This window comes from Alosa pseudoharengus, unplaced genomic scaffold (assembly GCF_046254945.1).
Source record: "Alosa pseudoharengus isolate Yale_2024_CS ecotype anadromous, Long Island Sound unplaced genomic scaffold, YU_APseudo_1.1 YU_APseudo_1.1_scf_1, whole genome shotgun sequence".
Classification (NCBI taxonomy): domain Eukaryota; kingdom Metazoa; phylum Chordata; class Actinopteri; order Clupeiformes; family Clupeidae; genus Alosa; species Alosa pseudoharengus.
The window spans coordinates 59,471,739-59,494,371 of NW_027468564.1; the positions used below are offsets into that span (position 1 = coordinate 59,471,739).

General features: G+C 42.6%; 1 protein-coding gene and 2 long non-coding RNA genes across 5 annotated transcripts in view; 2 read left to right on the forward strand and 1 right to left on the reverse strand.

The window, feature by feature from the left end:
* The window catches only part of hnrnpll (heterogeneous nuclear ribonucleoprotein L like), a 72,408-nt gene extending 50,276 nt beyond the window's left edge, over positions 1–22,132 (reverse strand). Inside the window, exon 1 of the mRNA XM_076295883.1 lies at positions 21,634–22,132. Within this exon, the coding sequence (XP_076151998.1) occupies positions 21,634–21,846 (213 nt within the window). The 5' untranslated portion in view covers positions 21,847–22,132. The remainder of the gene's footprint in view (positions 1–21,633) is intronic.
* Positions 2,468–2,902, forward strand: LOC143116606 (uncharacterized). 2 transcript variants are annotated; one of them, XR_012985878.1, is made up of 3 exons: positions 2,468–2,505; positions 2,596–2,745; positions 2,826–2,902. It is a non-coding gene; the product is annotated as an uncharacterized LOC143116606 (long non-coding RNA). The 2 variants fall into 2 exon arrangements; XR_012985877.1 differs by lacking the exon at positions 2,468–2,505 and having other exon boundaries at positions 2,522–2,745.
* LOC143116612 (uncharacterized) lies at positions 9,720–10,176 on the forward strand. Of its 2 annotated transcripts, XR_012985880.1 has the most exons (3): positions 9,720–9,779; positions 9,870–10,019; positions 10,100–10,176. It is a non-coding gene; the product is annotated as an uncharacterized LOC143116612 (long non-coding RNA). The 2 variants fall into 2 exon arrangements; XR_012985879.1 differs by lacking the exon at positions 9,720–9,779 and having other exon boundaries at positions 9,796–10,019.
* Positions 22,133–22,633: the final 501 nt, after the last annotated feature.

The window sequence follows — 22,633 nt, forward strand, 5'->3', positions numbered from 1 at the left end:
TATCTGCATGTGTAGGCTAACCAGCAAACGGTAGCCTACAAAATGAATGGATTCCTTCTTCAGATCAACTTGTACTTAATAATCCAATTGTAGCATTACATAGGAGGAAGCAAAGATACAGTACGTGTCTCACACAGTCGATTCGTGAGACTTGAGAGCCATTAGTGCCGTTGACTTCGCCCTTACGAAAATTCACTATGGTTTCCTATGGTTTTAATGCAGTAACTATGGTTTTACCATGGTACCCCATGGTGATGATGATCATGGTGCTCTTAACCATAGTACTACTATGGTTTATACATAGTAGCTTTGGTACCACCATGGTTCCCCTATCCGCACTTCATGGTGACTGTGGTACTACTATGGTATTAACATGGAAACCGTGTAACTACTATGTTTTTTAACACTCGATGATGTTACAAAGTTGGGTAAGGAAAAACCATGGTTTATGCCTTCTGAAGAAATCCATGGTTTATGCCTTCTGAGGAAAACCATGGTTTATACCTTCTGAAGAAAACCATGGTTTATACCTTCTGAGGAAATCCATGCACTGCAAAAAGTGATATCTTGCTAATTGTATATTAAGATAAAAATAGTTAGTACTGTTTTAGTATAAATATACTTACTTTGAGCTTTCTTGTAAGATTATTTGACTTGAAATAAGTCAAAATCTTCTTAAATTAAGACATAAAGAACAAGTAAATATATCTACCAATGGATTAAGAAAATTAACTTTAATTTAAAATTAGATTGAAGATTTAAGACAAATTGTCTTAAATCTTAAAATACATTTTCTTAATCCACTTAGTAAGATATCACTTTTTGCAGTGTGGTTTATACCTTCTGAAACCATGATAAAATTATAGTGATAAACCATGAGCTCTACATACTGAAGCATTGTCAGCGCAGTAGGTAGAGTGTCAGTATCATAATCAGAAAGTTGTGAGTTCAATCCTCATACGGGGCATGGTGCTTTTTTCACGGGGCATGGTGCTTTTTTTTTTATCAACCATAGTGATAAACCATGGCTATCATAGTTACCCAAAAACCATGATTACCCAAAAAAACATGAAACGGAAAAATCTTTATTTTTACGTTTTATTTTTTAAAAATCAGTTATTTTATCATAGTAAAACCATGGCTAATTTTCATAAGGGCGATGGTGGCTGCAGGTGTTCTGCTAATTTCTGCAGCTGTGGATACATGAACTCTCGGGCTTTCGAACACGGTACTCCTCTGCTCTTACATATATTTTTTGACCCCCTCTTACCTGCTGACCGCTTCTAGTCAGCATGGCACAGAGGAGTGAAAGCATGCGGTTTCTTTCCCTATAGCAACTGTTTGTCACAACAAATCTAACATTACAGCAAGTAGGTTAGTTGGCAAATAGCCTAGATATTATTAATGCTGTTAAAACATCACTTCCATCTATCGTAGCCACAATCATGGGCGGACTGGCCATCTGGCATACCGGGCATTTTCCCGGTGGGCCAACGCACCTTTTGGGCCGATAGAATAGGCTATATATATATAATTTGATCATTTTGGCCAACAGTCGGCCCAAAGGAAGGACAATCAGTGGCCCATTGGTTACATTTCCATATTGACACTCGACTGATCCAATAAAAGCTCACGTCAGGCCCCACCCCTCGCATTTTGGCTCAGAGCCAGGATTTTGTGAGGCATCAAAAGTTAATCGAAGTTGCCTACACGAAATTGCGGCGGGTCCCGGTAGTGACAATAGTGCAAAAGTAACACCAATGTAGAAGCTTCAAAAATACAATATTGCAAGTAGGCTAGCATATGTCAGCAACATGTTGAAGTCCGTTGAGTTTGAACGAGGATGTAAGCAACCATACAGAGCAAGGGACAGTGAGCAGCAGGTGGTGGATCCTAGTTGAGGCTATGATATAAGAACTCAGTGGTGGAGCAGGTAGGCTATGTGTGACATGCCATGCTGACGATGATGATTATGATGACTTATTAATTGCGATAATGTAATGATATGCTAATGATAACGTAAGGCCGTGCTGTGATTATAATAACAAATAGCGCAACTTAAATGTAAATGAATGATTGATGATGTCAAATCAATGTTAGGCTAATTGTTGGTCAGATTGATCAGTTTCCGTTACCAGTTACCAAAATTCAACATCGATGGCATGAGTGGTGGTTGGTCTCTCAAAGTAGAGAGTAGAAAGGGTTCTATCTGGGTAAGGTTATCATGGTAAAGATGTTCTAAAAGACTGTAGACTGACGGAAATGTAGGCTACAAAACATCAAGTCATATTCATGCACAAGCCAACTAATATACAGTAACCTATATGATAGTGTGGTGGAACGCATGGACAGAGCCCTGCGTAACGACCGAGGCACGCACAGCCAATGGGCTTGCATAGCCGCAGTATAAAATTGAACACAATGTTTGTTGTGGAAACGCCCCGGTTCCTCATTTCTCGTCAGTTCCTCGTTACTTCCTGCTACGTCCCGTCTACCTGCTTGTCGGTATGTCTACTCTTTTTACACTATCTCCTACTCGCTTGGTTTTATTAGTAGTATTGTGATCACTTATTCTTGTTATGTATGGCTTTGTAGCACTTCTACCTGTTGCTGGCAGTAATTGGTGCGGTGGTTTGTACCGGTGGAGTGCTTGCATTACGTTTTGTCGAGGTGATCTTCTAAACTAAAGAACTCGCTGGTGCCCAGCTGAGTGTCTGATTTGAAGGGGAAACAGCTGATTTCCTGGTAGGTAGCCACCTTGGATTCTGCCTTCTCACTTTCTGCTTTATGGCTGGCTCTAACTGTTATCTGATTATGCTTCGTAGATACCGTGAGTTTGGGGCTAGTGACCGCTGCTGTTTTGCCACGCTTTTCTCCAAGACCAGTGCTTCGCCTATTTTGGCCGTGAAGACGCCGACAACGCATTTTAATGGGCTAAGTGCCTTGTCTCTTGTTGTGTCTCTTGTTGTGTCTATTGATTGTTTGTGTGTGTGTGTGTGAATGAGTATGACGGTGTGCATGTAGCGTGCTGGTGTGATTTATTGTTTGGTGTGTGGTTTATTATTGTTTTTTTTTCTATTGTTTGTCTGTCTATTTTTTTGGGGTTAGAAACAGGTATAGGCCTTGTGTAGCATAGCTGAGATCTGCTAAATGCTGGTGTTAAGACCCTCTTAGCTTTAGCTTTCATACTCGTGTTGTTTTGTTCCTGTCTGTCTTCTTTTGGGGTTTTCATGTCTTCGTGTTGAACGTTGGTGGGAGGCCTTTTCTATACTGCTGTGGCTCACCAGTGATCCTTGTAGCTGGCCTGTAGCTAGTTCTTGTTTGTATTTGTTTATTTTCATGTCTTTGTGTTGAACATTGGTGGGAGGCCTTCTCTATACTGCTGTGGATCACCAGTGATCCTTGTAGCTGGCCTATAACTAGTTCAGTTTTCTATTTTGTTTATTATTTTCCTTTTTCTGTGTTACACATTGGTGGGAGGCCTTTTAGTATACTGCTGCGGATCACCAGTGATCCTTCTAGTCGGCCTACCACACCTGCTCGCATGTGTTGTGTTTTTGTCTGTTTGTGCATATGTGAGTATAATCCTCACCCATCTACTCATTCCCCCTGTTCTCCTTTTTCCAGGTGCTGAGGCCCCAAGGCAGGGAAGACAGTCCTATCCTCCAGGTGGTGGTGTCCTCCTACTGTGTGCAGTACTCACGTGTGCATCTTGAGGTATGCTGTCTTAGCCTTTGTGTTGCCGTGTGTGTGTAAACACGTGTGAGTGTTCTATTTGGGATTCCCCCCCCCTTGACTTGTGATATCTGGTCCCCCTGCTGGTAAGCCTCAGCACTGTCTCTCTACCCTCCCTTGTCATCTATATGGTGTGAGTGAAAGTGTCTTGTCTATCTGTTGTGAGAACATACAATATGTATTTAATAAAACATAACTTATTATTGGAACCACGTCTCTGTTGCAGTTAGTAACGAGCTTGTGAGCTTTTGGTCTAAATTTGAGTAAAATCTAGGTATACTTCTCTGGGTGCAAGTCCTAGGGTGGCGTAGTCTGGCGTTACACATTGCTACTACTACAATCTGGCGTAGTTTCGGCAGGATATACTTCCTAAGTAACCGAGACGTGTGTTACAATATTTTGATTGTATTTTCTAAGTTTGTTCCTTTGTTTAGGTTGTCGGTGTAAGAGCTATTTTGATTCAGGCGTCTTGATTAACTCTGTGTCTGTGTCTGGCAAAACAGCAGTGGGCCTGGTCTGATCACCTGTGCGTTCGGCCGTCTTGTTCTTCTGGCAGTGTATCAGGTCCCAACCATTTCACAGTAAGTCAAACTTTTTCTTTTTCACGGTCATGGAGGAAGAGTTACAAGAGCTAAGAGATGCGGATAACACAGCTTAGAGCAGAAAATGAGAGATTGAAACGGCAACCAACAACTCCTGCACCTCAGGTACCAACAGATCAACCTCGCCCTACCAGTACTGGCCTTTCTGTAACAGAAAGACTGGTTTTTGTGCCTCGTGACAGAAAGTGTCCAATGTTTAGTGGTAGGTCAGGGATTAGCATAGATGAATGGATCGAAGAGGTGCAGGCCTGTATGCGGGCTCGCCACCTTTCTGCCATTGATCAAGCCTTTTTCCTCTTTGACCACCTGGAAGGTGAAGCCAGAGAAGAGATTAAGTACCGCCCAAATTCTGAAAGGAATGATCCTGAAAAGATCATGACTATCCTACGGGAATTGTATGGGTGCTCCCAGTCCTACGTAGCCCTGCAAGAGGCTTTCTTTTCTAGAAAGCAGCAGGATGGTGAAACATTACTGGAGTTCTCTTTAGCTTTGATGAGTCTCATGGAAAGAATTAAACAGTGTGCACCTGATGGAATAGTTAATGCTGAGGTTTTGTTGCGTGATCAATTTTCTGAACATGTTATTGATGGGTCCTTGCGCAGAGAACTTAAGCAACTCATACGACGCCAGCCGACCATGACCGTGCTAGAAATCAGAGCAGAGGCTTTAAGGTGGGAGCGGGAAGGAATGCCAGGAAGTGCGAGGGGGCGTAGCCAGTCAGTTCCATCTTTACTGGGCGTTCAGTATGCAGTGCAAGGAGGGTCTAGGAATATGCCTGGCAACTCTTCCCATGGGTCTGAGTTGTCGGAGTTAAAGGACATTTTGAAGCGCCAACAGGAGCAGTTAAATCAGCTCTCACAGAGTGTTGCCTTGCTACAAGGGCCTCGGAACAGGCCTCGTGGCAGTACCATCATATGCCGACGGTGCCAGCAGCCTGGGCATTATGCCCAAGATTGTGAGGGAGAACGGGTCCCTCATGGTCAGGCCTCCTTGGCAGCACACTCTAGGTCTAATAGACAGTCTTCCCATCGCTCGGCGACGGAAAACTAGCACCCGCCGAACTGCAGGGCCAAAGTTCAGGTGGGGGACCGGCTGGCTCAAGTGCTTCATTTGTCAAGTCTTGTTTAATGTCGTCTTGTCCATATTTGAATGTACTTATTGGTGGGGTTTCTGTACCCTGCTTGATAGACACTGGGTCCATGGTGTCTACGATTACTGAAGCCTTCTTTGTTAACCACTTTGAGCCGTGGGGTTCAGATAGACTCCGCTCTTGTCAATGGTTGCAGCTCCGGGCAGCCAATGGACTTGCAATCCCTTATGTTGGCTTCTTAGAATTGGATGTGAAGCTTTGTGGGAAGTCAATACCACAGTGCGGGGTGCTCGTTGTTAGGGATCCGCCTGACGGGGGAGGTTCCCATGCACCAGGAGTGATTGGCATGAATATACTGAGTAGATGCTACCATGAACTATTTGGTCAGCATGGCCCTGCTCTTTTCAACCTGCCCTCTGTCTCTCAGGCCCACAGCTCTGTTGTCGAAGCCTTGCAGTGGTGTCATCATGCGGAAAGTCGTCCAATAAAGCCGGGGATGGTCAAAGTTCGTGGCGACCGCACTTATCGGATTCCAGGTGGCACTATGGTAATGGTAGCAGCTACTTGTTAAGCACAATTTTCTAACTCGCCTGCCTTGTTTGAGCCTACTGATAAGGGACTACCGGCTGGTTTATTGGCTTCTCCATCTTTGGCCAGTGTGACTCGTAGCACTGGCTACATACCAGTAGTCAATGTGAGTTCTGAAGATGTTCTGCTTTACCCTCGTACTGAGTTAGGTAGCCTGTGCTGTGTGCAAGTGGTTAGCCTGCCAGCGAGCATAACTGAGGTTAACACGGTGACTGCGACTGTTGTTTCTCAAACAGTTGCACCTTCTGTGAGTGATCAGATTGAGGAAACAGACCTCTCCAGCTTGCCCGTGTCAGATCAAAATCAGGTCAGAGCCCTGCTGCATAGGTTTAGTGGAGTTTTCGCCTCCTATGAGGGAGACTTGGGTTGCACCAACCTCATTTCCCATAATATCCCACTGGTCGATGATACCCCGGTCCGACAGCGACACCGGCGCATTCTACCATCTGAGTACGAGTTGGCTAAGGCTCATATCAATCAATTGCTGGAAGCACAGATTATAACTGAGAGTAGTAGCCCCTATGCTTCCCCAATAGTTTTGGTGCGGAAGAAGGACGGTACTCTGCGCATGTGTGTTGACTACCGCCAGCTGAACGCTAAAACTCGTAAGGATGCGTTTCCCCTCCCCCGCATCGAGGAGTCTCTTGATGCATTGGCAGGAGCCCGCTGGTTCTCCACCATGGATTTAGCCAGCGGGTATAACCAGGTTCCCGTGGATGCAGGTGATCGTGCCAAAACGGCTTTTTGTACACCTTTTGGCCTTTTTGAGTGGACTCGCATGCCATTTGGGCTCTGTAATGCTCCTGCAACCTTTCAAAGGTTAATGGAGCGGCTTTTTGGGGACCAGCAATGTCAGACATTACTACTGTACCTAGATGACATTGTCATATTTTCCTCTTCGGTTTCTCAACACCTGGAACGCTTGGAACTTGTCCTGGGGCGTTTACAGCGAGAAGGCCTTAAGGCCAAGTTGAGCAAATGCGCCTTATTTAAACAGGAGGTTGGTTATCTAGGCCATGTCATTTCTAGTCGGGGGGTTGCTACGTATCCTAAAAAGATCGAGGCAGTGGCCAACTGGCGCTGTCCCACCACTGTCTCCGAGGTGCGTTCATTTTTGGGATTTGCCAGCTATTACCGCCGGTTTGTGGAGGGGTTTGCCCAGTTGGCTGCCCCCCTTCATAGGTTGGTGGCATCGCTGGGCGGTACCAAGTCCAAACGGGGTTCAGGCCAGAACGTTGCATCCCAATGGTCAGAAGCATGCCAGCAAAGCTTTGAGGAACTAAAAAAAAGACTTACCACGGCTTCCGTCCTCGCATATGCTGATTTCAGCTTGCCTTTTATTTTAGAGGTGGATGCGAGCTATAGCGGATTGGGGGCAGTCCATTCCCAAGAACAAGGGGGGAAAGTGCGTCCCATTGCGTATGCCAGCCGGGGTCTGAGGCCCACTGAGCGCAATATGTCGAACTACAGCTCCATGAAGTTGGAGTTTCTTGCGCTCAAGTGGGCCATGACTGAAAAGTTTAGGGAGTACTTGCTAGGTCATCGCTGTGTGGTTTACACTGATAACAACCCCTTGAGCCACCTGTCCTCTGCAAAACTGGGAGCTTTGGAGCAGCGTTGGGCTGCGCAGCTGGCCTCGTTTGACTTTGAGGTGAAATACCGCTCTGGAAGGCAGAATCGTAATGCGGATGCTCTTTCCCGACAACATCCCCCAGACCCTCTTGGACCCGCAGACTTTGTTCAGGGCACAGTTCTGCCGGCCTCTTTACAACAGGCTTTGGAGTCCCAGCCAGTTACCCAAGTTGCCCAGGCAGCTATTACAGCATTGCCCGGGCATAACATCTTTGAGGTGCGTTCCATGCAGGAAACTGACCCAATATTCCAAGAGGTTTTAATATATTGGAGAAAGAAAGTGCGACCTAGCCCTGATGAGCAGAGACGCATGTCTAAGTCCGCATTAGTCCTCCTGCGCCAGTGGGACCGGTTAGTGGAGAGGGAAGGTGTCATGTACCGTAAGGTATTCCGTCCAGCAGGGGCGGAAGAGTGTTTTCAGCTTCTTCTCCCTGCCAGTCTTAGAACAGATGTCTTGACCCAGTTGCACCATGAACATGGTCACCAGGGCACCGAACGCACCCTAGAGCTGGCTAGGAGACGGTGCTATTGGCCGGGTATGTCCAATGATGTAGTCCGTTGGTGCCTTGAATGTGAGCGCTGTCAGGCTGCCAAGGACACTAAACCCCCTGCACGTAGCTTTATGGGGCATCTGCTGGCCTCGCGGCCACATGAGGTGCTTGCTATGGATTTTACTGTACTGGAACCATCTCGATCAGGTGTAGAGAATGTATTGGTCATAACCAATGTTTTCAGTAAATATTCACTGGCCATTCCCACCAGAGACCAACGTGCGTCTACTGTGGCCCAGGTGCTTGTGGCTGAGTGGTTTTATAAGTTTGGCGTCCCGGCCCGTATCCATTCCGATCAAGGCCGATGTTTTGAGGCAACTCTTATCCAGCAGCTGTGCCACCTCTATGGGATTGAGAAATCCCGCACTACTCCATACCACCCGGCAGGAAATGGCCAGTGCGAACGTTTTAATCGCACTTTACACAACTTACTCCGTACCCTGCCTGTGTCCCGCAAGAGAGATTGGGTAGCCTACCTTCTGCAGTTACTATTCTGTTATAATACCACCCCGCATTCAGTGACCGGAGAGTCCCCCTACTTTTTGATGTTTGGGCAAGAGCCGCGCCTACCGATTGATTTCCTGTTGGGGACTGTGCAAGAGCCCATCGCAGGTACGGTTCATGACTGGGTGCGTGAACATCAGACCAGGCTGCAGATAGCTTTTGACGGAGCTCGAGACCGTCTGCAGGCCGCGGCACGTAGGAGGAAGGAGACTCATGATTGCCGAGTCCATGATGCACCACTGGGGGAGGGCCAGCTGGTCTATCTCCGCGACTATAGTGTAAGAGGTGGACACAAAATCCAGGACCTGTGGAGCCCAGTGGTGTATGAGGTTGTCAAATCCCCTCCGGCTGGGGGGGGGGAGTGTATACCATTGCGCCGGTGACTGACCGCAGTAAGGTAAAACATGTACACCGCAGTCTCTTGAAGGCACGCTTAGGGGATAATACAGTGGCGTGTCCCACTCAGACTGGCCCATTGGTCACCGATACTTCTGTCCTGGAAGACGGAGAGACTGATTGTGACCTGGCGCTCCTGCCCCTAGAGTCTGCATCACCCCTTGCAGAGGCATTGGTGACCACATCTGCCCACCTTAGTGCAGGTTCTACATACCCTTCGTCTCCAACTGCAGAATTGCCAGTGGCAGCCCCTGTTACACAGGAACCTTCTGTCATAATCACCGGTAGGCCAGTGACATCCCCACCCCCTGTAGACAACGAGCCTAGCACTAGCGGTGCGGCCCTACGTCGGTCCGTACGGACCACGGCAGGCCAGCATCCCAATGTCCACCGTCTACCCCAAGCAGCATCCAGGGCAATCTCTGCCCTCTTTTGGCCATGGACTCCAAATGAGGGGCCTTAATTGTCACATCGTCGGGACGACGATTAAAAAAAGTGGGGGCAGATTGTGGTGGAACGCATTGACAGAGCCCTGCGTAACGACCGAGGCACGCACAGCCAATGGGCTTGCATAGCCGCAGTATAAAATTGAACACAATGTTTGTTGTGGAAACGCCCCGGTTCCTCATTTCTCGTCAGTTCCTCGTTACTTCCTGCTACGTCCCGTCTACCTGCTTGTCGGTATGTCTACTCTTTTTACACTATCTCCTACTCGCTTGGTTTTATTAGTAGTATTGTGATCACTTATTCTTGTTATGTATGGCTTTGTAGCACTTCTACCTGTTGCTGGCAGTAATTGGTGCGGTGGTTTGTACCGGTGGAGTGCTTGCATTACGTTTTGTCGAGGTGATCTTCTAAACTAAAGAACTCGCTGGTGCCCAGCTGAGTGTCTGATTTGAAGGGGAAACAGCTGATTTCCTGGTAGGTAGCCACCTTGGATTCTGCCTTCTCACTTTCTGCTTTATGGCTGGCTCTAACTGTTATCTGATTATGCTTCGTAGATACCGTGAGTTTGGGGCTAGTGACCGCTGCTGTTTTGCCACGCTTTTCTCCAAGACCAGTGCTTCGCCTATTTTGGCCGTGAAGACGCCGACAACGCATTTTAATGGGCTAAGTGCCTTGTCTCTTGTTGTGTCTCTTGTTGTGTCTATTGATTGTTTGTGTGTGTGTGTGTGTAAATGAGTATGACGGTGTGCATGTAGCGTGCTGGTGTGATTTATTGTTTGGTGTGTGGTTTATTATTGTTTTTTTTTCTATTGTTTGTCTGTCTATTTTTTTGGGTTAGAAACAGGTATAGGCCTTGTGTAGCATAGCTGAGATCTGCTAAATGCTGGTGTTAAGACCCTCTTAGCTTTAGCTTTCATACTCGTGTTGTTTTGTTCCTGTCTGTCTTCTTTTGGGGTTTTCATGTCTTCGTGTTGAACGTTGGTGGGAGGCCTTTTCTATACTGCTGTGGATCACCAGTGATCCTTGTAGCTGGCCTGTAGCTAGTTCTTGTTTGTATTTGTTTATTTTCATGTCTTTGTGTTGAACATTGGTGGGAGGCCTTTTCTTCTATTCTATACTGCTGTGGATCACCAGTGATCCTTGTAGCTGGCCTATAACTAGTTTGTGTGTGTATTTGTTTATTATCTTCATGTCTTTGTGTTGAACATTGGTGGGAGGCCTTCTCTATACTGCTGTGGATCACCAGTGATCCTTGTAGCTGGCCTATAACTAGTTCAGTTTTCTATTTTGTTTATTATTTTCCTTTTTCTGTGTTACACATTGGTGGGAGGCCTTTTAGTATACTGCTGCGGATCACCAGTGATCCTTCTAGTCGGCCTACCACACCTGCTCGCATGTGTTGTGTTTTTGTCTGTTTGTGCATATGTGAGTATAATCCTCACCCATCTACTCATTCCCCCTGTTCTCCTTTTTCCAGGTGCTGAGGCCCCAAGGCAGGGAAGACAGTCCTATCCTCCAGGTGGTGGTGTCCTCCTACTGTGTGCAGTACTCACGTGTGCATCTTGAGGTGTGCTGTCTTAGCCTTTGTGTTGCCGTGTGTGTGTAAACACGTGTGAGTGTTCTATTTGGGATTCCCCCTCCCTTGACTTGTGATATCTGGTCCCCCTGCTGGTAAGCCTCAGCACTGTCTCTCTACCCTCCCTTGTCATCTATATGGTGTGAGTGAAAGTGTCTTGTCTATCTGTTGTGAGAACATACAATTTGAATTTAATAAAACATAACTTATTATTGGAACCACGTCTCTGTTGCAGTTAGTAACGAGCTTGTGAGCTTTTGGTCTAAATTTGAGTAAAATCTAGGTATACTTCTCTGGGTGCAAGTCCTAGGGTGGCGTAGTCTGGCGTTACACATTGCTACTACTACAATCGGCTACTGGAAGACATTAAAGATACTTAGTAAATGTAGCTATAATGTTCCAAAATGTACCAGCAATGTAGTATAGCCTACAGGAATAAAATATTTCCGGCAACAGCCCTGTTTATTTTGTGTTGATTCAGTTGTCCTACAGTGATTAACGTCTACGACAATTAACATTAACATTAACATTAACTGTTTGGTGCTGCTGTCAGTTGAGCATTGTATAGTTTAAATGTAGCCTATTGAATAATTTTAAATGATACGTTGAATTCAAGCAGAATAGCCTAGGCTACTTGAATATGGAGATCATGTGCTCCATGGCTACCTCTGATCAGACAGAGTGATAGCCAATGAGGCCTTCATCACTTTCAGTGCTCCATGACAGTTGAAAATATATGCATATTTAAGGGTAATGCAAAGCTTTTGTATTTAATTAGGTGTGCCCCACCGATTTGAGGGCCGCTTGGGCCAAATATGCCAGGGCCGATTTTTGGTCCCAGTCCGCCCCTGGCCACAATACATTTAAATTAGGGCTGTCAAAATAACTGATTAATTTCGATTAATTAATTTTAGAAAAAATAACTGATTAAAAAAATTAGTGCAGATTAATCGATTCCGTATGACCTTTGACCCCGAGCCGTTCTAGTCAGCAAAAATTATACTGTAAAATGAAGGAGAGAGAAGAAAACGTGCTGCCTGAATCATTGATTGGAACATTTACTTTTAAAAAACGGCCTGATGGTGTTGATAAAAAAAAAGTGTTGAAAATAAAGTCCTCTGTAATGTCTGCAGCAAGGAAGTTGCATATCACTGGAGTTCATCAACTCTATAGTCGCACATCAATGCAAAGAAATAAGTGTTGACATTGAGGGGAGTGTTAATTTATTTTCATTGTGTCCCCTAGGTTATATCTGTATGTGAAAAAAAACTTCTTCCCGAAGCACTTTTGAATTTATTTCCTCAGCATATTAGGTCATATCATAGATTATTATGGCAATTATTTGAACAATGAAAATAATAATAAAAGAGTCTTTGAACTTTAATGTCACTAATGCTGATTATTCAATGATTCATTTGAATTTAAATATTTAAAATACTTTCACAGCAAAAATTATATATGCGATTAATTTAGATTAAGATTTAGATTTAGATAGTATGTAATTAATTAGATACATTTTTTTAATCGATTGACAGCCCTAATTTAAATAGCATTTAAGTATAAGTATAAGTATATATACTCTTTTGATTCCGTGAGGGAAATTTGGTCTCTGCATTTATCCAAATCCGTGAATTAATGAAACACACTTAGCACACAGTGAGGTGAAGCACACACTAATCCCGACGCAGTGAGCTGCCTGCAACAACAGCGGCGCTCGGGGAGCAGTGAGGGGTTAGGTGCCTTGCTCAAGGGCACTTCAGATGCTTTCTACTGGTCGGGGTTCGAAAGTCCGAAGCGCTAACCAGTAGGCCAAGGCTGCCTCCATTTAAATGCTGTTTTCCTGTCACATATGCTTTGAACTGTTTAAAGTCTTGTTTTAACATTTTGAATGATTCAGCTCACTCGTGATTCAGAACAATGGGTGTCCATAGTACTCCATCAAATGTCACTATTATTTTAAGTTCTTACCAGGGATACTATTTTGATTCATAATTTATGCCCGCTCCTGGTGCAGGTTTAAATGGTGCATAAAGTTAGCCATAATAACTTTTGCTTTTGAGGCAGACATAATGTTACACTCAGTGACATGAGCTCAGTTGGTGCACTTCGCTCCTGATGCACATGAAATTACCTAAATTTGGCACCGTTTGATTTCATGTTAAGCAATATTCCGTAATCCCAACCTAATTTGGTCGGTACCCAACCCTACTTCCACGGTATTACCGTACACAGCTAGTACATTTTAAATGGCAACACATCAACAGTTATCTGGCAAAATACATTTTTGCTAATTACAGGACCTCCTCGAGGTCAAATGCCTCCACATCATGCTGTACCAAATCCATGTTAGGCTGGTTTTGATACATTAAAATGTTGCAGCGATATGACTTTACTTACTGTTTGGCGGCTACACCGCAGATTTCAACTGGGTGTGATGAGCAAATGCTTTCAAAAGTCTCTTGATTAAATTTTGTGAAACTTGATCTGAATATCAAATTTGGTGAAGATTGGACATTTGCGACCTGTAAAACGTTTTTTTGTATTGCCAATAAAATCCAAAATGTTGAAAAATCCAATATGGCAGAAATTGGAGCCAAACAGTGCATGAATGTATGTATGGTGCATTGCACTCAGCTTGAACCAAGGAATCCAATCGTAGAAAAGAATTATGGAACTGTCCCAAATCAGTATGCCACTTTTTACATTTTTTTAATTTTGAGTTCTATGGGCTGCAATAGACTCGCAGAAGAGGAAGGGTGCATAATAATAAGTAAAGGTAGAAACACAAAAGTCACAGCTTCACTGCTTTGCCCCCATAACAATAATAAGTAAAAGATAGAAACAAAATGGATGCCTTCCCAACTTCACTGCTTGGCCCCAGAAAGTTGCCCATTTCCCCTGAAGGGCTCCGTACCCTACAGCCAGTCACCACGATTGAAGGATAATCACGACAATAAAGTAAAGAAAAAATAATAGACGTAAGTGTGGAATTAGTGTGTGATGTCCAAAGAAAGGCACTGAAAAGACAGAAGCAACTGAAAGACTTACAAAAAAGTTGGTGCTGTGGGAGAAATAAATAAAGGTGGCAGGTTAAATACAATACATGCATAATATAAGCTATGTTACACTGTCAATGCCATTCTGTGCTGGTTGATTACTCGTTCAAAATATATGGGCTATTCAAAATATTAGGCTACATTTAGTCTACCTGCAATGGTGCAACTGATTTTAAAGTGTAACTCCAAAGTACAAACAACTTAGGGTCTTTTTACAGTAGTTAACAATTTAAAACTTTTGACTGAGCGCAAAATGATGTTAATTGGTGGAGTTTTGAGGAAGACTGTTTTTTTGCATTAACACTGTATGGGCTTACGGTGAAAGCTAAGGGGGCAGTTAGCACGTCAAAAAATAAGCGCTATTTTACCCCACTGACAATGCTCAAAATATAATTATACTTCTGTGGTAGTGTGGTGAGGGTCTCTAGACAAACCGAAACTTTAAAAGTGTACAGAGCGGTACAGAGCGGTTATAACAAGACCTGTATCTGAAGGAAGCAAATTGCCTGGCTTCATGTTTCGGTAGCGTGAAATCAGCGGGTGCGTTTAATCTTGCAGCCCTGTGCAGATCTGGCTGAATCTTACATTACAATACAATACAATGTCTTACGTTCAGCCAGATCTGCAGCACTGCAAGATCGAACGCGCAACCTGCATGTCTTTTTTATGACAACAGAAAAACATACACTTCACATCTACCTTAGCCTCTAACGCAGTTCTTGCAGTTGTCCATTTTGTACATAACGTAATTTTAGCATTTAATTCACACATTCAAATACATTGTTGGAAATGAATAGCTTACACGCTTGCCAATTGTGTAGAAAGGATAATATTTGTCTATTTCTGGGAAAAAAACTGCTCTGATCTTTCATTAAACTTCATCTGTGTCCAAACTAAGCTAATATGCACCTACATGTGCCCTCTCTGATACAAAACATTTAGATAGATAGATAGATAGATAGATACAGTAGATAGATACTTTATTGATCCCCAAGGGGAAATTCAAGGTCTCAGTAGCATACGGACATCACACACTGCACTTACAGCAGAAAAAGTAATATACATATAAAAAACTCCACTGTACAATAGAGACAGTAGAAGATAAACATGATACTAAAATACTAAATACTAAATATACTATATAAACTAGATCAAATATCAACATAGTGTGCTTAAGGATGATCAAGCATGACAGGGCAGGGACTGAGCCTGTAATTCAGTGTGCATTGTAAGGTGCTCTATGAGAGTGAGTGTCACGGTGATGGTGCAAATAAGTAAGTCCAACAGTGCAACAGTGCAAGAATAACGTCTAGAGACCAGCATAAAATAAATATGGACATATAGAGAAAAATGTATAATGTAGACATGGTGATATAAAAATGGGGAGTAAGAAGTGACGTATTCGTCTCAACGCAAATTTAAAACCGTGTTAAACTCTAAAACGTGGCTAAGCTAGCGACAGAGCAATTGCCCCAATATGCCTGGATGTATGTGCTTTTGTACAGGGGATGTGTATTTGGGTATATGTGTGACAGTGTGTGTGATGTGGGAATGAGCAAATGATGTAATATTGCAGAGAAATTGTTTTTTTACTCTTAGGAAACTTGACTGTGTTTAAGTGGAAGTTCCCTATTCAACAGGATGTCTGCAGGTTTTGCAACACTGGATGCACACCCTGAAGACATGGAAAGCTCAGGCACAACACAGGATAATGGCATTTCAACAGCTATGACCGAGATTTAAGAAATGTGAGAGTTAAGGTGCTTTTCAATGTATGTATAGGGAGACTTTAATTGAGATAAGATTTACTTCCTTATAATAATATAGTTTATCATTTTGAATAACTATTGGTATTGATACAGACCATTGTGTCTTCACATAAATGTGAAATTGAATGTGAATAAAAGCTTCTGTTTTCCTGCTTTAAGGATGCAGGAGAGAAAACACAAAAGAATGCAAGAAGGGAATATAAAGAAAACTACAGCTCTGCATGTCATTTATCTTCCTATCAGTACTTTGGATCAAGGCTTTATTTGCAGTGCTGCAACATCAACTGCAACAGCTACAGGCTCCCTATCTGCATCTGTAGGTCCCACATCCTGTTGCTCATCTCTGCTCTAAAAAGCCAATGACATCAACACATTGTCAACAACATCGTCATAGTGTTCCTAATCTTTCTCAACCCACAGGCTGACTTTCAAAATCTAAACACATTTTTGGCAGAAAAAGGAAGAAAAATGCTAAATGTGAATGTGTATTGCTCAAGTCAAGAAATGACTGCTGGTGGCTTTCTGACTGTGTCCCTGTATTATAAAATGGGGGGCATAAATAGTACATTTGTAAAAACAAAAATAAATATCCGTTAATATTCATGAACTGAGTTCTGCTTGGGGACATTGCATGTGTCATTTCTATCATTCAGTTTATGTGACTTCAGTTCGATCATTAAAAATTCAAAATCTTAAAAGTGATACAATTTCACATTTAAAGACAGCCTTTTTTCCATAAAATGTAGATTTTAGAATGTAAGGCTTTTTATGACAAAAAGTGAATAAGTGATGGTCGCAAATATTAAAATGTTGTTGACACAATGTTGGCATACCAGACAGAAAAGTATTGTTAATAAAAAACTATCACAAAACATGATACATGCTTAATTCATATATCAAGACTTTGCTTAATTGGTTGTGGAATCACATTCTGTGCAAAATACTACTCTCATCACAATGAAAAAAACTGTCCAGGAACAAAAAATCATGAACAAACATCTGCTATGCGGACACTGACAGAAAAAAACTATGTTATTTGTTTTCTGTCATTTGACATTTGAATATATGTTGTGATTTTGTGTGCTACACACAACACATAATCAAAACAGATGACAGAACTATGTATGATATACTTGTACATTCCAGGTTTTACATAGATAATGTATTTAATGTTGCAAACCTTACAAGCAACACGGAGGAGAGGAAGTTTGTCTGACACATGCTTGCACAGTTAGACAGACAAAGCATTATGGCCTGACCCTAATAGTACATGCTAACCCACAGATGTGACTGATATACGAAAGCAGGTATGTTTTTGTTTGCACTTTTTATCTGCTTCTTGTTTCTAACTGTGCATGATTACACTTTAATCTATTTAAACCCAGCCAAAACCATTTAGCACAGATATAATAACTGACTGAAATAAATATATAACACATACACAGAAGACAGGATGTGGTTATGTTAGCCCTCTAAAGTTGTGCTTCTATGACCAAACCTCACGTGTGAATTATCCGTAGAGTCTTCTGCATTTACATACATCAGCACTTGTACTTGATGCACAGACCTTTTTGAGTACCTATTTACATGTACTTTTCAAAGTTTAAAAGTTTACAGGTTATCAGCCTAACACTTGAGGCAACCCACATGCGTACAAGAGAGCTCTCGTTTTCAGGGCTGTTGCAATAAGTTAGGCAAACCAGGCAACTTGGAATAGAAAGGGGGAAATGATTACGTTTGTCAGCAACTACAATTCTGTGAGAATACCAAGGACAGCTGATTACGCGTTGGTTTACAGCAACTACAATTGGATGAGAACTTCCTTGAAGTATGTGATTTTGTTCACAATTGCAAATGACTGGAATGCATAGTTAAACCTTTGCAGCCGTATTAGGCAATGCCGCGAAACACAACAAGGCTATCTTACACTGCAAAAACTGCTTATCTAACAAAATCTAACCAAGTGTTATTAATCTTAGATTAAGATTAAAAAAACTAGTTGGTATTGTTTTCAGTATAAAGATACTTACCTAGCGCTTTCTTGTGAAATCTTTTGACTTAATTTAAAAAAAAATGTGACTTATTTTAAGACATCTCATCTTGAAAACAAGCAAATTTGTCTGCCAGTGCGTTAAGCAAATTTGTCCTAAAAACAAGCAAATTTGTCTGCCAGTGCGTTGAGCATTGTCTTGATAAGACTCCTTAAAGCATTGTCTTGATAAGACTCCTTAAAATAAGTTAAAGTCTTCTTAAATTAAGTGAAAATGATCTTTTGAGAGGGCGCTAGGTAAGTCTTTTCATACTAAAAACAATACCAAATGGATTTTTTAATCTTAATATAAGATCAATAACACTTGGTTAGAATTCATTTTTTGCAGTGTACCTGTCAAGCCTACTATTGGAAATAAAAGCAGAGGAGTGGAGAGGAAGAAATATGTTTTAAATATATTTTTCATTATTTCTATGCTTATGCTGAGGGTGGGATGGGGGCATTGCAGTGATGGGTCCAGTCTCCCCAAGTGTTTTTGTGGCTGTTCACATAGTTCTTATTAAATGTGGCCAATATCAGATTCCAACCCAAGTGTGAACTGGTGACAGTACTGAACTGACCAAAACAACAACAAATGTAGCTACAGTGTAGTCCTACTGACCTTTGCAGCTCTTCCATTTCCACCGAGTGATCTACAGTAGAACCCACATCAGTGAGCATGCTCCCAACTTCTCTGGTAGGCTACTCCAGTTAAATGTTCTGATGAATGTCGATCGAGCATGTAAGAATCACATGAATTCCGATATATAACATCAGACCTGTACTAGATTGAGACCACATATGGAAGCGGCCCAAATCAGTTAAATTTCAGTTAAATGTCATGTGATTTGCACTGTTCACACTGATTTGACAACATCAGATTGGTTTCAGCCTGGTAGTGTGAAACTAGCCTTAGGGCGCATTCACACTGGACCCTTGGGTCTGGACCCGAGTTTTGTTTGGACCGATGATTTGATCAATTTCGATAGTGTGTCTGCCGAACCCAGCTGTGGACCAGGGACCAATAGAATACAGTGGTCTGGGGTACGGTTCGCTAGAACTACGGTGCGGTTGTTTGTTTGTTTAGCCTACTTGTACGAATGGGAAAGGTAGGCTACACATAGGCATAGCTCAAACTCAATCAGCAAAGCTGCAAATCCATCCTTTCATTACAGCCTGCCTCTGCAAGAATCTCCTTATCAGAGCAGCTCACATCACTCTCATTCGGTGGTAGGTGTTGATGACAAAGTGAAAGTGGTTAAATTGGTTATGGTTATTTTGCTGACATTGACGCCTGATTAACAGAAATAATGACAAAAGACCACACGGACGACGTGCGTTTCCATTTTTATGTCAGTTGAATTCTGTCGCCTTTTTTTGTGCCGTTGCCAAGCGATATTGGTGAAAAGAATTGAAGAATCATGATTATGACACAAACGGATCCGGGTCCGCAAACAAAAATGTAATGTGAACGGAGACCAGCTGGGTCAGGGTTAGGGGGGAGTAATCCCACTCGGGTTCGGTCCAGTTAAACGACCAAGTGTGAAGGCAACCTTAGGGCTCTATTTGGTGATCAGAAAAGGATGGTCAGAGGCGTTAAGTTTATAGACATAAAAGGCGTGGCCAGTACACATTCACTAATTTGATGGCACATTTTGTGATCAAACGCATTGCGCAAAAGGGTTGTTCTTTTGATTCTTAATCAGTCATGGGTGTGTTTTGGGTGTAACATCCTTAAACCAATGAGAATGACATCTTTTATTCCCTTTAACAGCAAGCAGCGCAACTTCACACAGCACATCGGTATTGTTTTGTTGCTGATCCAAACCAGTGATGGAAGTATACAGGGCTTCCATTTTACTTCAAGTTATTATAAAAGTTATAACTGTTCTGTATATGCCATACCTGAAGGTTTTAGACAGCGGAGAAAGGCATGCATTGCCCAAAAACACCTAATTCAAAGAAACCAGAAACCCAAGAAGACACTATGCCATGGACTAAAAACAGATGTACACTGGCATATTAGTGGGAATTCAGACAAAGAGGAGGTAAAGCATCAGAAGGATAGGATGAGATGTGAAAAACAAATAGAAAACAAATAAAAGTTAATGCTACTGCCTAATGCTGCAACAATTAATTGATTAATCGAAAAGCTTTTTTGATTGATTTTGATAACCTGTTAATCTCTGTGTCATTTTTAAGGAAAATACATAAAAGTACTCAAATTGTAAACAAAATACCTTTGGGGTATGGACAAAACAAGGCATTTGATGACATAATCTTGGGGTTTTAGAAGCACTGATTGACATGTTTTCACCACAATCTGTTTAATCAAAACAAATTGATTCATCCATGAAATAATTGACAGATGAACCAACTATGAAAATAATTGTTAGTTACAACCCTACTGCCTAATGATTCTGTGCCTCTCTTTTGCAAAAAAAAGAAGAAGTAAATTAGGAATGCAAACTGATTCCTACGTTATCAGGCTCACCCACGTGCCCTGACCGTTGGCAATGAACTCCAGATTCTCAAGAGTAAGATAACCCTGCCGCCCACAACATCTCTTTTGATCTCATGCAACAGCCATTTATTGAGATGCCAAGGGTGATAAACATTTTCACCCCAGCTGGGATGCTGTTCCACCACTGATGGAGTAATAAAAGAGATGCCTCAGACAAAACTGGCACTTCCCCTTTCCACTTGCCAATAAAAGTGACCTGGCCCTGGGAAGTCATGAGCCATGTTTAACAGCCATGTATATGACCCTCACTTCACTGGATTAGGTTAGAATATGGCCTAGGATATGAGCATCCAAGAATCCGAAAGGATTACAGTATATGCAACCTGTGAATAGTTGCTATTTTTTAAAATAAACGATCTGGCTTTTATTTCTTGTCATTCTCACGGTGACATCACATTTTACGGCGCATAGCTTCACCTAGGCCTTCAGGCAGGTGTCGAGCCGCAACATCCACAAACGCAAGATTAGTAGCCTAGCCTATGCTATTGAGTTAAACTTTTCTTTTCGCTGTGAATTTAGATTGCGTTGAATTGATCAAACGTATTGATTCTATGAATGAACCGTTGGCCTTCTAGGAGTGTAACAATTCTGGAAATAAGCTTAATGCTAAAATGTTTCCACAGGTTCGGGTCTCATGAGACTAAAATTATCCGACTGCGCATGTTCATTGATATTTCATTGTGTCATTTTAGATCACCACGACTTGCAACATGGACAGACGCAATTCTGTGAAGCTTGCCGCAGTCATGAGCGGCGGCGAGTTTAATTTAAGGCTCCATAAGATCGTATGGCTTGTGAACAATGTGATCTGAATTAGAACTGAGGTACATGGTGTGTGTGTGTGTTTGTGTGTGTGTGTGTGGGCGTGTAGGCTATGATGTAGGCTGTACTGGTGTTATACGGCCGTGTGTGTGTGTGTGTGTGAGAGGAAAAAAAAACAGAGAGAGAGGTCTTCTGTATGCGTTCGTTAACCAAATTACGGCTATGCTGTTCTTTAATTTTTGATGAGAGGCCTACGACACACTTGTTTTAAGCAACGTTCCGTCTGGGCATCTTGAACACAGTTAAAATAATGTTCAGCAGACTTGAAGCCTACGTCGACCATAGGCTACTACTGATAGTCTACAAACATACCTTTCTATCCGAGCAATATTTTGACAGAGTCCAGCGGACGCGTTGCTCCCCACTGGGCCCCGTTTCATCCTCTTCATCTCCAAGCAGCTCCGCGGATGCTGAGTCTGAATCCTCTCCCTCCTCTAGGTCCTCTCCTTCCTCAACCTCCGACGTTTTAAGGCGCTTAGCGGCCCTCTCATATTCACCGTCTCCATATTCTTCGATTAGTGACATTTCCAAAGAACAGACTATTATTCGCTATCTGTTTTACGCCAAGTCTTCACGTGGATGTGCAGTGTGCAGACAGAAGTCACATGTGTTTTTCCTGGGCGCTGTCAGGCTATGTCACGAGCGTGGTGGCAGCCACAATCATGCACACTACCAGGACATGTCATCTACAAGTACGCCCTCGCGTTTAGCCTACCTTCAAGGTTTGTTCAGAGTGCGGTTTTGACAGCCTAAGCGTGCGTCACAGGTCATTTCATTGGACATCCTCTAGCCGACTCCATGAACATTGCTGTTGATTGGTTCAGTGGGTGTACGTAGGCTCAACCGCTGCAGACTCTTGGCAAAATTTTAAAGGAACACAGAAGTTTCTAAGATAAAACATGCAGGTATTGAACATGTCAAAATCTCAAATAGTTCGATGTTTGCTTTTAATTGGTTCTTGTGTTAGATAAAGTAGGCACCTTCTCCTCCGTGCGTTTGTACTTGTGTGTGCATGCGTGTGTGTGTTTATGTGTGTGTGTGTGTGTGTGTGTGTGTGTGTGTGTGATTGTGTGCGTGTGTGTAAAGTCAAGTCACTTTTATTTATATAGTGCTTTTATATGCACAGAGTGCAACCCAAAGCACTCACACACAAGACAAAAGATGGTTATGGTTATGGTTATGGATTTGGCAGACGCCTTTGTCAAAAGCGACACACAAATACAAAACAACATTTAAAATTGAACAGGGAACAGATCAGAATGTTGGTCAAATATAATAAGGAGAATAGTAATAATAAACAACAATATCAATT